Source organism: Capra hircus, chromosome 8 (genome assembly GCF_001704415.2).
Source record: "Capra hircus breed San Clemente chromosome 8, ASM170441v1, whole genome shotgun sequence".
Taxonomy (NCBI): domain Eukaryota; kingdom Metazoa; phylum Chordata; class Mammalia; order Artiodactyla; family Bovidae; genus Capra; species Capra hircus.
In genome coordinates, this window is record NC_030815.1 from 61,486,301 (window position 1) to 61,502,174 (window position 15,874).

The 15,874-nt window shown below is 41.7% G+C and overlaps 1 protein-coding gene across 1 annotated transcript in view; it reads left to right on the forward strand.

Annotated features, from left to right (window-relative positions):
• Positions 1 to 15,874, forward strand: part of FRMPD1 (FERM and PDZ domain containing 1) — a 158,201-nt gene that overhangs the window by 124,976 nt on the left and 17,351 nt on the right. Inside the window, exons 3-7 of the mRNA XM_018052189.1 lie at positions 1,361 to 1,518; positions 2,337 to 2,439; positions 5,726 to 5,771; positions 9,085 to 9,192; positions 12,170 to 12,265. Coding sequence (XP_017907678.1) covers positions 1,361 to 1,518; positions 2,337 to 2,439; positions 5,726 to 5,771; positions 9,085 to 9,192; positions 12,170 to 12,265 — 511 coding nt within the window. The remainder of the gene's footprint in view (positions 1 to 1,360; positions 1,519 to 2,336; positions 2,440 to 5,725; positions 5,772 to 9,084; positions 9,193 to 12,169; positions 12,266 to 15,874) is intronic.

Here is a 15,874-nt window from a genome sequence, read left to right on the forward strand (position 1 = left end):
GTATTATTTATTTTATTTAGAGAGACCCTTTCGAAGCTTTAAAGTTTTTTTCTTTTAATCAGGAATACCTATGGTTTTGGTCAGTATAAATTATCAGAGTTTTCTGTCTCTTCTCTCCTGTTAGGTCTGGCTTCTAATACTTCTCAGTACTACCCATGTGCTTGCCTAGGAGAAATCCTTTCTTTGTTCCTAAGGGAACTCCTTTATGGATAATGTGCATAATATGGCTTTGTGCTTGGACTTGTCACATGCATGTTGGTTCTTTGAGGCAGTTTTTAAAAATATATTTCCTGCTCCTTGTTGAAACTTGAGATTATTATAAATGCCAGAGAGGTGATTTTCAGATAAGTGAGGTCCTATTGCATTAGGAAGAGTTCCTGACAGTGTTTGGTAAATGGATGAGAATAAATGAAAAACCTTAACTGCAGAACCCCAAGGAAGCTGTTACTCCTCCACATTTCTGTTGTGTATAATGATAATAAACACCTTATCTCTCACTATATGACCTTCCTCAGAAAGAACCACTGACCCTTAGAAAGACAAAAGCCATTTGCCACAAACGAAAAATAGCTCGTAAATTCACTTTGTGGTATTGAGAGATAGAAGATACAACTTTCAACTTATCTGCTTTTAGATATACTGAAAACACACATATTTTTAACAATTAAAATAGAGGGAGTCTGTGCTCTCTGGGATTATATATTGGAACCCTCATAGATTAACAAAGCTGAAGGGGAAGCAGCATTCATCATAAAGCAAAAAAAAGAAAAAAATCACCAAAGAAACAATTTGCCTATAAAAATTAGTCATCATCAGACATCCAAACTGAGCAACTGCTTGCTGCTACTCACGATCCATGTTTTTCCTCTTTTGTACCTCTGCTGAAACAGTGCTCCCTGCCTCGGTTGCCTGTCTATCTGTCCATCCATCCATCCATCCATCCATGGATCCATCAGTCTATCCATCCATGCATCCATGCATTCATCCACTCAGCAGCAGTTACTGAATATCTTCTTCGTGCCAGGATTTGGGCTGGGTAGATATAGCCTCGAAATCTCTTAGATGCCATCTCTTCCAGGTAGCAAATACTTGCCTGATTCCTTCTCCCCTAGCCCCACAAAGTTAAAACTGCTCCACCTCTTCTTTGCACACTCACAGCACTTTGTGACTTGTCTTTCAGAGCATGGTGCTGTGTCCTGCTGTTTTATTTGCTGGTGTTTGTGTCTTCTCTCTCTCGAGAGGAGAGTTAGTGTCCATTCAGCTCTCCATCTTCCTTCTCCAGGCTGTTTGGGGCTGACCTGGTTTATGCCACCCACTAGACTCCCATCGCTGTCTCTTTTACTTGCTGCTTCTCTTGCAGGGCTAAAGTTGCCACAGCTGATGGGCCCCCCGGGATCCCAACCCAGACCATCATCCCTGTGAAACACACAGTAAAAATAGACAAAGACACCCTCCTCCAGGACTACGGATTTCACATCTCTGAGAGCCTTCCCCTCACAGTGGTGTCCGTCACAGCAGGTAGGGGCTGACTGGGAAACAAGAAAGGACTTGGGTTTCTTGTGGGGGATTATCCCTGGCTCTCTTCTCATATCTCTGTGCTATAACATAATGCAGAAAATGCTACCCCAGGAAGTTAGAAAGGGCACATCTAATTTTGGCCTAATTCTGTCTGGGGCTTTGCACCTTCCTATGGTACAGGGAAGGGGGGCCCCTGTGTACTTGCTGATCTGCCTCGTAGGTCCACTGGCCTCAGCTGAGGCTTTGCCCATCCGTGGCCCCCTGGCCAGTCTCAGGAACAGTGACAGTTTTGGGATCAACGGCCCTCCTTTCTGAACCCTGCATGCTCTGAGCTGGGAAAAACTTCTGGTCAGACAGTAATAGAAATTATTGATTTGTTTTCACTTGAGTCTCTGTAAAATATAGGCTGTATCAGGGGAAGAGGAGCAGGCTGGGAATGTCTAGGGTTTGTTTTCATTCTTCAGTTATGTATTGATGTGAGATCTGGGACCAGTTAAAATCTATTAATCTGAATTTACACACACATATACCCCAGATTTCTTTAGAGATGAATGTAGTAGATTTGTTGGCTGGCTCTGTTGACTTTCTTCTGCTAGTCCTCTTTCCTTGGACACTCTCCTAATATCCCTTGAAGGTGATGGATGGTAGGTATATTATCCAAGATTTGTAAACAGGGAAACTGAGATCCATGTGAGCCCAAGTCTGGCTAGGGGTGGGGATGAGCTGGTGCCCCGGAGACTGGATCAGGCTGTGGCTATGACACATTGGGTCTGGGCCCTCCTGGCATGAGCACCATGTATTTCTTTTCTCTCCAACAGGGGGCTCTGCTCACGGTAAACTTTTCCCTGGTGATCAGATCCTCCAGATGAATGATGAGCCTGCTGAAGACCTTTCCTGTGAACGAGCAGTCAATATTCTGAGGTACTAAATTGGCTTCCATCATCCATTGAGTTGCACAGATTGTTACAGAGCAAGAATGAGTGACAGAAAGGGCATAGCTGATCCTCTGTGATTTAAGGTCCAGGCTCCTTTAAAGCAGCGACAATAGCCTCGTTTTAGAATTCCATCTCGGTTCCTCTCTGCTCCTTTTCACCTGCCTATAAATGAGATTAGGAGGCATGGGTCCTATATTCATCAGCCCCCTGCAATGCCCAAAACACTATGCGAGGTGCTGCGGGGAATGTAATTATGAATGATACATAGGCCCTACCCCTTAAGGATGTACAGTATAGCGTTGTTAAAGACTCCCTGAAGAAGGAAATGACTCCCCACTACAATATTCTTGCCTGGAGAATTCCGTGGACAGAGGAGCTTCCATGCGGGCTACAGTCTGTGGGGTCACAAAGAGTCGGACATGACTAAGCAACTAACACTTTTATCCCTTATGGATGTGTAGGGCTGTTGTAACATATGGCAAAGACTGGACTAAATCGATACTAAATCTACTTGTTGTTCTTTAACACTTTGAATTCTCTTCCTAAACCTTTTTGGTGTAGCCTGCTTGATATGTATGTAGTTCCATTGATATGGCATCTACTACCGTCTACCTGGTGTCATGTGATTTCTGTGAATGCCTCACTTTCTGCCTTGACTGTGATCACCTTGAGACCAGGCATACAGCAGGTGCTCAATGAAACAAGTGAGTGTGGTTGGCACTGGCAGCCGGTGACCCTCGTTTTAAGACAGAGGAAATCAGTGACAGGAGTGAGGAGGCCTGACAGACATTCTATAGGTCGATGCAGGCTTTGTCTTTAAAAACTTCCACACAACTCTGTTTGAATGACTTTATTTAATATAAATAAAGGGAAATGAGAAATAGAGCAAAGCCACCTTGAAGATACTTCAAGTTTATGCTTGACTTCGTGCCTTTTGGTGAGTGGTGGTTTTCCTTTCTGAGGCCTGTCGTGTGCAGCACACATTGAGTAACAGGCAATAACAGCCAAGTCAGAGAAAGAAGATGGAAATGCAGATGCAGCCTCTGCCCTCAGGAGGCCCACAGCCTCACTGTGGAGAAACACACACACAGTGTAAGATTTACAGAGATTCCACTGAAGTATAGAAAATAGGATTGCCAGGCTAAGGTGAGCGGGTAGGGCAGCCAGGAAAAGGATTTGATGATTTCAGTTTTAAAAATGAAAGATGGTTATGGAAATTGTGAAGTTTGCTTTCCCAGTTATTGGATGATTTTCTCAAAGACTTTCTCAATTCCAGCAAATTGGTTTTACATTTTCAGTGCCACTAATATCTCTGCCAAGTTAGATTGAAGTCTGACTAATAAATGAAAAGTATTCACAATCTAAAACAGTAGACCAGAATGTGGGTGTTTAGGTGACATTGAACTCAGGTCGATTCACTGGGCAAGGAGCCCTGTAGGGGAAGGGACTCCACTCCCCGATCCTTAGGCTCATAGTGCAGATACGAGTCACGGAAACCCCACTGAGATGGAGGGCAGACAGTGTATCTGGAGAAGCAGGGGAGGACTTCCCTGGTGGTCCAGTGGTTGAAAATCTGCCTTGCAATGTAGGGGACTTGAATTTGATCCCTGATCAGGGAAGATCCCATGTGTTACAGAGTGACTAAGCCCGCTCTGAGCCTGCGCACTAGATCCTTTGTGCCACAGCTACTGAAGCCTGTGTGCCTAGAGCCCATGCTCAGCAGCAAGAGAAGCCACTGCAATGAGAAGCCCACGCAGTGCAGCTCAGAGTGTTCCTCTCACGCCGCAACTGGAGAAAGCCCGTGGGCAGCAATGAAGATCCAGCATAGCCAGAAATAATAAATAGTTAATTAATTAATTTAAAAAAGAGAGCGAAACAGGAGAAAGGGGTCATAAACGCTGGAGATTCCTCTAACTTGTGAGGAAGTTGTGGTTTGGCAAAATATAGAAGAGTCCAGAAGTATTTCAGCTGGCCAAATTCTACCTTAAATGCTGGGCAGAATTTGTGCCTCAAAGATGGAGGTGAAGGGTAGACCAAGTAAAGTGATCAGGAGGAGCCACTGGCTGGGGAGTTGGGGGTGCTGAGTCGTTCAGTTGGTCTAAGGCACCGGATGCCTAGGCAAAGTTCTGACAAGTGAGGTCCAGAGGATGATGGAGGGTCTTGGTGCTGACACAGCAAGTTATTCTCCTTCTGGCAGGAGGAGCCACCGAAGACTGCTGAGCAGGGATGTGACCTAATGTTGGCTTGCCCCTGCACTCTCGGCTACATGCCTTGTGTGGGAATCCCGGGACTGCTTACTTTTGTAGCATAGTTCCCAGTGTTGGTGCCATTTACAAAAGGAAAACAACCAAGCAAACAAAAAGCCAGCAAAATCTCTAATTCCTCCAGTTATCTATGAGGCCAAACTCTCCTTCTGAGAGCTTTTGGCGTTGGTTTCCTGTGAATTCTCTTGGGAAAGACCTGTTCTTACATAAAATGGGTAAGAGGCAGTCTCCAGACCCTTAAAAACCTTGGGTTGAGTTTATCTGTTTGAGGCAGTAACACACAGGCAGAAATAGGCCTCGATGTTCATCTTGCAAGAAATCAAAAGTGTTTGTTTTGCAAGCTGCTATTCTATGTAGCAATGGCAAAGGAAAAGGAAAACATGAATCAGTTTTTCAGTTCTATCCTCAAAAAAGTTGAAGTTTGGTGCTTATCTAGTTGATTTGATCACCTTTGGAACCTAAGAGATTATAACAAAACAAAAATGTCTACTATTTGATTACAGGATTGTGCTCATTACACTGACTTTGTTTGCTTAAATACCATAAACTGATTGGCTTTAATCTGATAAGTGTTATCCACATTCTTTTATTCTGTTTCATGGATATTTAGCCAAGTTTTCTGAAATAGCAACCTAAGTTATCTGTGTTATTGCTGTTTTCTCTTCAAAAATATTTTGGACATAAACCTACCTAGTGGTCATAGCAACTAGATGAGTCTTCCATCATATAGACTAAATGAAGGCTACGAGACTTCATTTAGTGGCTGTAGGTATGGACAAGATGGTAGAGACAAGTATCTGAAGACTTTCTTAAGGTCACAGTGGCATTTGGGACAACTTAAGTTCTTTCACAGATCACTGCTTTCTCAATGTCCTTCTCAATTTTGCTGAGGCAAGAGAAGCTGCTTTGTCATTCTACCAGTGTCTTTGATGCCCCCAACCCCACACATGCACCGTCATGTATCACCCAGGATGATAACGCCTTTTTTGTTTATTCTTTTTTTTTCAGGGAAGCTGAAGATTCTCTTTCAATAACGGTCGTTCGCTGCACATCGGTAAAGCTCTTTCTATGTCTTATGTGTTAGTTGCGCTCTTCTTGGCCCCAAGACCCTGTACCACCAGCAGAATATCCCTCAGAGAATAAACAGGGAAGGCAAAGGGCATCAGAGAAGCTGTCAGGCAGTCAGTGTTGCTTGAAGACCACATATGTGCTCATATTATGGAGAACTCCTATGTGTGCCCAGGCTTCGAGAACTCATGGGCTAGCAGAGGAGACAGACCTGGGATTATGCAGGCGACAAGGGTACCAAGCTCAGAGTTTCAAGACGAGTCTGAGTGGCATCACTGTGGAGAGGCCCCATAGTTTCAGTTTTGAATTTTGTGAAACAGAGATGGGGACAATAACTGCCTTATCTATCTAATGGGTGTTATGAGGACCCAGTGAGGTGTTGGGTGTGAACGTGTTTTGTCAGCCACAAGGCAAGGCACAGAACAAGGCACAGATGATGCACAGGGAAGCAACAGCTATCCTAAACCACCACACATTTAGGAGCCTTTTGTATGTGGTAGAGGGAAAAGTACATAAACAAATTGTAAGAGAAAATTACCAAGGAGGAAAAGTTGACAGAAAATTCTCATTCTGAGAGACTTTAGTACATACTTAGCCCTTGGTCACTAATAGACAAAAAAATATAAATAGGGGCATAGAGAATTTTAATAATGCATTTAATAATCCAATCTAATTGATCCCATATCAGGCTACCCAAAAGCTAAATTTCTCAAATAAGCAACTGTATAAGTGTCTTCTCTAGAATACAATAAAGCACAAATTGATAACTATCAAAAACTTAACACCACCTAGTCATTTGGAATAAAAATGCAATTTCCTAAGTAAAGATGGGATCAAATGGAAAATTAAAAATTATCATTATAGACTAGCTAGAAAATAATCAAAGTTTAGAGCTCTATTTCTTAGAACTTATTATATACAGTTGAGCTATACTCAGAGTAAAATTTGTAACCTTAAACAAGAAAAAAGAAAACAGGTCAGGAAAATACTCAATGCCAGAAGTGTAAAGAAAGACTAATAAAATAAGCATAAAGCAGATTAAAGAAAATGATAAAAATTTAAATCTAAATGATGCTTTGGAAAAACAGAAAAATTAGAAATTTGATAAATGCATGGGCTAGTTCTTTATAGGAAAAAGTAAAAAAATTGAAGAACTTGAAGGAAAAGAACTATATGGGCCTTATGTGAAGGAAACTAGAGTAATACTGAAGGAAATAAAATGTTTTCTTTAATAAAAGAGGAGATACATGTTATATTCCTTGATAGAAAGACTATTAATACATTGGATTTTCTCATATTAATGTGTATGCTTAAAGCAAATTCAAACTCCCTGTGGGAATTTTATTTGGATTTTGACAATGTATGTCAAGGTGAGACTTATCAAGAAAAAAAACTTTTTTTAAAAGAATAATGAGGATGGCCTTAAGGTACAAGATTTTAAAGCTAATAAAGCTTCAATAATTAAAACAGTATGATATTGATGAAATGTTGGATATATCAATCTAATCAAATAGAAAGTCCAAGAATAGATACTAGTATAAGGGTTTGGTATATGATAAATATGGCATCCCAAATCAATGGGAGAAAAGATGATCATTCAAGAAATTGTCCTGGGACATTTCTTTAGGTATTTGGAAAAAATAAGTCTAATCCCACACCATTTAGTGTTAAAAACTTAAATATAGAAAACAAATCATAGAAATGTCAACAATATGGAAGGGCATCTATTTGGTCATAAGTTGCAGAAGGAATTCCTAAGCACATAGGGAGTGGGCATAAGTTATTTGATTCTGTGCAAAGAAATTGTTGTCTCTTCTCCTTATTTAACAAGTGTTATCTTTTTTGTTTGTTTCCTAGAAATAGAATAGGAAAAAAAACTCACCTAAATAGAACTAGGAAGTTTGCCATAAATATGACAGGCCAAGTGTTTTATACACACATAAATGGAGATTCTTCTATTCTAAATAGAAGACTGTATCTATGGAATAATGTGAAACCAATACATAAAAAGCAGTGTACTGAAAGCTAATTGCTATAAATAGTTATGCAGGTGTTGAGAGATTCTTTTCATCTATCTGATTATCATCTCAATGGAGAACATCTGAATTTTAATTAGGTAGTTCTTTTCCTACTCTATTTCCAAGAAATGAAAGCAGAAGGTAGCACTTGTTAAGTAAGGAGAGAGGGAAATAGCATATAGCTGCCTCCTTTTAAAAAGTAAAAAGTAGAAAGAGAGGAAAATTAGCATGATCCAGTACCATTCCTGAGATTCTTATGAGGTTCCCCAGAAGAGAGGAGTGTGAATACTGTACTTAGGAGGTCTTGCAGGGAAAGCTGATACCAGCACAGCTGATGGTCCCAGAGGCCCTGAGAAATGCCCTGAAGATTGTCTAGCCCACTCAGACCTCTCACCAGAAGTGATAGGATCATAAGACAAATGATCATATATATTTTACTTCAACAAGAATGCTCATTATTGTCTGAGTGGATTCTTAGAATCCTCAAATGGTTTGAAATTGATTATCCAAACCAAAGTTGGAATATTAATGACTACTTCTCTAGAACATAGAATTTTATGATCAAAATATATTTTGGTTTAATTGTCTATATCTGTATTTCTATTATTTATTAATGTAATAAGCATTACATTATTTTAAATTATTTATTAGAATATGAATGCTAATATTTAATGTCTTATTTAATTTGTGCCAAAAGAAAATCCTACAAGGTAGATATATTGGTAATCTCCCTTTTACAGATGAGGACACTATGACCTCACACACCCCTCACACCCAGAAATCAGTAGAGCTGGGCTTTTTCCAGGTAGTTAGACTCTGGAACCTATGCTTATTAGCATTATGCTGTTTTTACTTCCTGGTCCAATTCCCCTGTTGTGCAGAAAAGAAGACTGAAGGCCAAAGAGGGAAATGTACACACACACTCACAACTGGTTTTCTTCCATAATAATTTGTGTTTAAGGTGGTTCTCAGAGCTGTTGAGTAGCTGAAGTTGGGTTAGAATTCAGGTCTCTCTGTTCACAGGCCAGTTCTCTTTGTCTTCATCATACCACAGCCTTGGGCCAATGTGTTAAAGCTTTAGCTTTTCTCAGACACACAAGACATATTTGGTTGAGATCTCTGAATTTCATGAAAAGAGATCTTTAATTGGATATCATTCTTCTCTGTGGTTTTAAATGAGTTCTCAGCAGCTGCCAGAGCTTTTGCTTTTAAGAAATGAGAGGATGTACATGGCTTTTCTAAAAGTCCTGTTCTAAAGTGCGTCATGTTAATGTTTTGCAGGGAGTCCCCAAGTCCTCCTTCCTGACAGAAGAGAAGCGAGCCAGGCTGAAGACCAACCCCGTGAAGGTGCACTTTGCGGAGGAAGTGCTCGTCAGTGGACACAGCCAGGTGCGGCACTGATCAGGGGGTGGCAGTGACTGTTCATGAAGCAGGCAAACTGCCTCCTGGCACTATCTCCTGGAGACGCTGGCATCCGCAGCATGGAGGGGACAAAGTGGGAGTGTAGTGGGCTCGCTGGAGGCTCTATGCTCACTCAGTAAGGTGCCTACAAACCATGGACAGGGAGAGACACACTGGGTATGACTGTGTCTTTCTGAGACTCCATTTTTCTGGCTGGAAATTTCAACATGTTCCAGTTATTCACTTCTCATTCTGAATCTTCTAACTTAGTACTCCCTCTGAAGGTGATACATTGATAGTAGAGATGGTGGCAGGGGTTGCTTTTTAAAAAGACCCTATCATATACTGAATCTCTAATACATGAATCAAAACATCTTGGGTACATAGTCCTTCATCATCACCATACCCTGCAAGGGAAGGTATTTTTAACAAAGAAGAAACAGAAGCTTAAAGAGGTTAAGAGAATTGTCTTCTGAGATCATACAGCTAGGAAATACAGGAGAACAGGTCTGTGTGACTTTAGTTTTTCTGTTTTCCACTATAATATGCTGTCTAGTCCTTTTTGATTTGGAATACCCAGGATTGATGTGATATGGGGGTTCAGGAGGCAAGACTGACCCTAGAAGAATCTGAAATAAAAAGCTATGTTTGGGTTTTTTTTTTTTTTTTAATCATTGAGGTATAGTTGATATATAAGTTTCAGGTTTCAGCATTGTGACTAACAGTTGTTAAAGGTTGTATATGCATTTATAGTTATAAAATATCAGCTATATTCCATGTCATATACAATATATCTGTAGCTTATTTATTTTATATACAATAGTTTGTACCTCTTAATGCCCTACCCCTACCTTGCCCCTCCCCTCTTCCTTCACCCTGTTGGTAACCAGTAGTTTATTCTCTATATCTGGGAGTCTGTCTCTTTTTGTTATATTTACTAGTTTGTTTTACTTTTTAGATTCTACACATAAGTGATATCATACAGTATTATTTTTCTCTGCCTGACTTAAGGAAACCAACACTTCAAATATTCTTAAATTTGCTAGCCATTAAAGAAATGCAAAGGAAAATATTAAGAACTGCCAATTAATAAATTAGCGCAAAAAAGGAAAATATAAGCCCTGATACTGAGAAAGTAGCTGCATTCATGTACTAATTGGTGGCTTTGTAAATTGATTTAATCTTTGGGAGTAGGAAAAAAGTTAATGAATGCCATAAAAATGGCCCAAGAATCACATTCTTATTAATTTATTTCTATAAAATAATTTAAGTGCAAAAATCCATGCATTTAAAGATATCTTTTGCCTATATATATTACAAAAATTTTTGAGAAAATGTTAAATGCTTAGGCAGAGAAATGGTTAAAGAAATTCTGATGTTTCAACTCAATAGAATATTTATAAGTCATTAAAATTATAAACATTAAACTCACATGAAGAAGTATATATGCGTTGAGTAAAAATACACATAGAATTGTGCATAATATATTAGTGCAGTTCTCTGAAAGCTATTTACAGGTATAGATAAAAATTGGAAGAAGCCTTAGAGAAAAGTAAATAGTGTTAGTTATGTGGTGATGTTATGAATGTATTTTTTTGGATATCGCAAGTATCAAGGAAAGCAGTCATACTTGCAAAATCCAAAGATTAAGATTTCTAAATACCTAAAACCAGACTCAGGAGATGACAGCAGAGTGAAGGGTTTAAAATCCCTCATCCCTGATTGTGAACTGGCCCTGGGATATGAACATATTCCTTTTCTTCCATAAAAGTATTCTGGCTTTCAAAAAAAAAAAGTTATACAGAGTGATGAATGTGTCTTACTTAAAAGATACAAATGCCCTTATATTTAGAAGACACAAAATTCTTAACTGAAAAAGATTGTCAGTTTTCTGAAAAAAGGTGATAAGCTTCTAACCTAGGTGGGTTTCCAGAGATGAGAACTCGGGGGCAGTTGTAGCTCGAATCCTGGAGACTCTAGAATCTCTTACAGTTTCTGGAGGGCACCAGCCACTTCTTTGTCTACAGCTCAACACTCAGAAGTCACTTTTTATGAGAGCCAGCCCTAGGGGTTTCTCCAAACCCAAAGCGAATGATTCCCTTGCCCTGCTCTGCCTCAGGAATTTTGGCTGGCCTGGGGTCACCAAACAGACTAGTCCTGTGCATCCCTCCCTAAAAGCCCTCCAAGAGTGGCAGAACCCCTCAAGGGGTCCCATGAATCCAGAGTGATAGTTGGGGTGAGTAGAGGCCATTTGGTGTGAAGAGCTGACTCACTGGAAAATACCCTGATGCTGGGAAATATTGAGGGCAGGAGGAAAAGGAGGTGACAGGAGATGAGATGGTTGGATGGCATCACCAATTCAATGGACATGAGTTTGAGCAAATTCTGGAAGATGGTGAAGGACAGGGTAGCCTGGTATTCTGCAGTCCATGGGGTCGCTGAACAACTGAACAACAAGAGGTAGAAAGCAGCCCTCTGTCCTTTGGTGATGCTTTTCTACAGAGAATGCAGCAGTGAAATGTTGAGGGGACTCTCAGGGAGCTTCCTACCCCCATTTCACCCAAGCCTACAAGGCACAGTGCAAGAATCTCAGAAAGGCCCACTTGGGGCAGTGGGCATGCTTGTCACTTGATTTGCTGTAGGTGGCAACGAGCAGTGATGTGTCAGCAGATGGCATCATGCATGCCTGCGCAATGCCATCAGCATGCCCGTGGCAGGGCTCACTCTTCACCCTCCTCCCTCCTGTCGAACAGTTCTTATGGCTGGCCCTGGAACAAAGCCTGTATCTGTGTGGCATAGGCCTCATCCCTTGCAGAAATCTCTGAATGTCAAGAGTCAGCCTACAATGTGGTGAGGAAGTTGGGGAGAATCCTGCTTTCCACACCAAGGCAGGGCCAGGGAAACAGGCTCTGTTACACCCAGCAACAGGGAGGGACAGTTTTGACACTGCTCTTGTGTCTTCCAGGGTAATTCTCTGCTGTGTATGCCCAACGTGCTCAAGTTGTACCTGGAGAATGGACAGACCAAAGCTTTCAAGTTTGAGGCACACACGACTGTGAAGGTAATTTGGAGTAAACTTGAATCTCTTTCTGGTGAGAATTTGCTGGCTTCCAGGACCCCCAGGCATCTTGCCAGCAGCTGCCTCAGCGATCTCACAATCCCATGGTCTGAGCACCTGGAGTTAGCCAAGCACTGTGTCATCTCAGTTCATTGCACAAATACCCAGCAAGCTGGTATTTTAATCACCCTCTTGCAGGGGAGGAAATCAGGGTTCAGAGAGATGAAGTACCCAACACAACTCATTAGCCTTCCCCATTAACTACTGGGATTTCCTGCCTCTCGTATGGGGCTCCACCTGCTTCCCAAAAGGCCAGAGTCACTAAAAAACCCAGGCAAGGTATCAGGGCAGGTCCAGGCCCCTGGGAATTCTGTTCTGGATGGAAGTCAGTTTGAATTAGATTTAATTATGTTCCCCCAAAGGAGACGCTCTGAGGCAGGTGATACAGAGAGAGGTAGAAAGTGGTCTCTGTCCCCCTAGCTTGCAGTCTAGTTGAGGGAAAATGGACATCCAAGGAGCTCGCAGCAGTCCAGGGCAGGATGAAGGAATGGCTGTAAAGAGAGGGCCGAGGGGGTGCTTAGCATACAGAGAAGGAGCCCTCTGTCTCATCCCATCAGGATGTCAGAGAAGGCTTTGCCGAGAAGCTGGACCTGAGCTAGGCTTTGAAGGGTGATCAAGGGCAGGTGGGGACACAGCTGTAGAGGGGTCAGAGGATGTACATCAGGCTGAAGACGTCCCATGAACAAGGCAGAGAGCCAGTAAGATAGGCATCGCCTGGGAGGTAGTAAACCATCCCATGGGACTGGAGCAGAGACCGTTTCCTTGTAGGAGGAGTGGGAGAGGGTGCACACTGGCTGCAGGGATGGTCTTGCATGGCAGGCAGTGGAATTGGGATTTTATCCATAGACGTTAAGGGATAGCACTATAGTTTCTCAACCAGGGAGCAAATAGTGTTAGAAGCAGGCTCCAGGGAAGAAACAAAGGAGTTGTTCAAGCATTAGAAACCATATAAGAGTCGACACTGAGCCCAGTTCCTCTGTTATTAGAGGAAGAACAGGTTCAGGTGGGTAAGTACACCTAGGTACTGGACAAGATACACACACACACACATATTGCACACACACTTGTGTGCACACATGCAAACATAATGCACACATACCACCAGTGTTCCCTGGCACCTTCCTTTGGCAATTCCTATTGTTGTTCAGTTGCTCAGTCATGTCTGACACTTTGCAACCCCATGGACTGCAGTATGCCAGACTTCCCTGCCCATCGCCAACTCCCAGAGCTTTCTCAAACTCATGTCCATTGCATCGGTGATGCCATCCAACCATCTCATTCTCTGTCATTCCCTTCTCCTCCTGCCTTCGATCTTTCCCAGCATCAGGGTCTTTTCAAATGAGTCAACTCTTCGCATCAGGTAGCCAAAGTATTGGAGTTTCAGCTTCAGGCTCAGTCCTTCTAATGAATATTCAGGTCTGATTTCCTTTAGGATGGACTGGTTGGATCTCCTTGGAGTCCAAGGGACTCTCAAGAGTCTTTTCCAATACCACAGTTCAAAAGCATCAGTTCTTTGGCACTCAGCTTTCTTTATGGTCCACCTCTCACACACATACATGACTACATAGCTTTGATTATATGGCCTTTGTCAGCAAAGTAATGTCTGCTTTTTAATATGCTGTCTAGGTTTGTGATAGCTTTTCTTCCAAGGAGCAAGTGTCTTTAAATTTCATGGCTGCAGTCACCATCTGCAGTGATTTTGGAATCCAAGAAAATAATGTCTGTCACTGTTTCCAGTGTTTCCCTATCTATTTGCCATGAAGTGATGGGACTGGATGCCATGATCTTTGTATTTTGAATGGTGAGTTTTAAGCGAGCTTTTTCACTCTCCTCTTTCACTTTCACCAAGCGGCTCTTTAGTTCCTCTTCAAGTTTCTGCCATAAGGGTGGTGTCATCTGCATATCTGAGGTTGTTGATATTTCTCCCAGCAATCTTGATTCTAGCTTGTACTTCGTCCAGCCAGGCATTTCTCATGGTGTACTCTGCTTATAAGTTAAATAAGCAAGGTGACAACATACAGCCTTGTCATACTTCTTCCCCAATTTTGAACCAGTCCATTGTTCTATGTGTAGTTCTAACTGTTGCTTCTTGACCTGCATACAGGTTTCACAGGAGGCAGGTAAGGTGGTGTGGTATTCCTATTTCTTGAAGAATTTTCCACAGTTTGTTGTGATCCACACAGTCAAAGGCTTTAGGGTAGTCAATGAAGCAGAAGTAGATGTTTTTCTGGAATTCTTTTGCTTTTTTGATGATCCAATGAATGTTGGCAATTTGATCTCTGGTTCCTTTGCCTTTTCTAAATCCAGCTTGAACATCTGGAAGTTCATGGTTCATGTACTGTTGAAGCCTGGCTTGGAGAATTTTGAGCATTACTTTGCTAGCATATGAGATGAGTGCAATTGTGTAGTAGTTTGAACATTCTTTGGCATTGCCCTTCTTTGGGATTGGAATGAAAACTGATCTTTTCCAGTCCTGTGGCCACTGCTGAGTTTTCCAAATTTGCTCACATTTTGAGTGCATACTTTAACAGAATCATCTTTTAGGATTTGAAGTAGCTCAGCTGGAAGTCCATCACCTCCACTAGCTTTGTTTGTACTGATGCTTCCTAAGGCCACTTGACTTTACATTCCAAGATGTCTGGCTCTAGGTGAGTGATCACACCATCGTGGTTATCTGGGTCATTAAGATCTTTTTTGTATAGTTCTTCTGTGTATTGTTGCCACCTCTTCTTAATATCTTCTGCTTCTGTTAGATCCATACTATTTCTGTCCTTTATTGTGCACATCTTTGCATGAAATGTTCTCTTGATATCTCTAGTTTTCTTGAAAACATCTCTAGTCTTTCCCATTTTATTGTTTTCCTCTGTTTCTTTGCATTGATCACTTAGGCTTTTTTCTCTCTCCTTGCTATTTTTTGGAACTCTGCCTTCAGATGGGTATCTTTCCTTTTCTCCTTTGCCTTTCACTTCTCTTCTTTTCTCAGCTATTTGGAAGGCCTCCTCAGACAGCCATTTTGTCTTTTTTGCATTTCTTTTTCTTGTGGATGGTTTTGGCTACCACCTTCTGTACAAAGTCATGAACCTCCATCTATAGTTCTTCAGGCACTCTGTCTATCAGATCTAATCCCTTGAATCTGTCCCTTCCACTGTATAATCGTAAGGGATTTGATTTAGGTCATACCTTAATGGCAGTTCCTAGGGCTGCCCCAAATGCCCTATTCCATTCTTACTTTAGCGTGACTGAAGAGAAGCTGGAGAAAGCCTGTCTGGCTCTGGGAAGTTCAAGCCCAGAGGAGGAATCGGAGGGAGGAACGGCTCTGTTCAGTGTCACTCCTTGTCTGGCATTCCCTGGGCACTTCCTTAGTTGCTATCTCACTTAATGCCCGCAGTAACCTTGTAAGGTGACAAGTATTAACCCACTTTTCAGATGAGAACACCAAGATATCCGATGCATCAAAATCAGTGTCTTCCAACTTGGTCTGTTGTCTCTGAACCCTGCGCTGGAGCTGACCGTGTTGCCATTCAGCACAGAAGTTGTGCAGATGCATTAGAC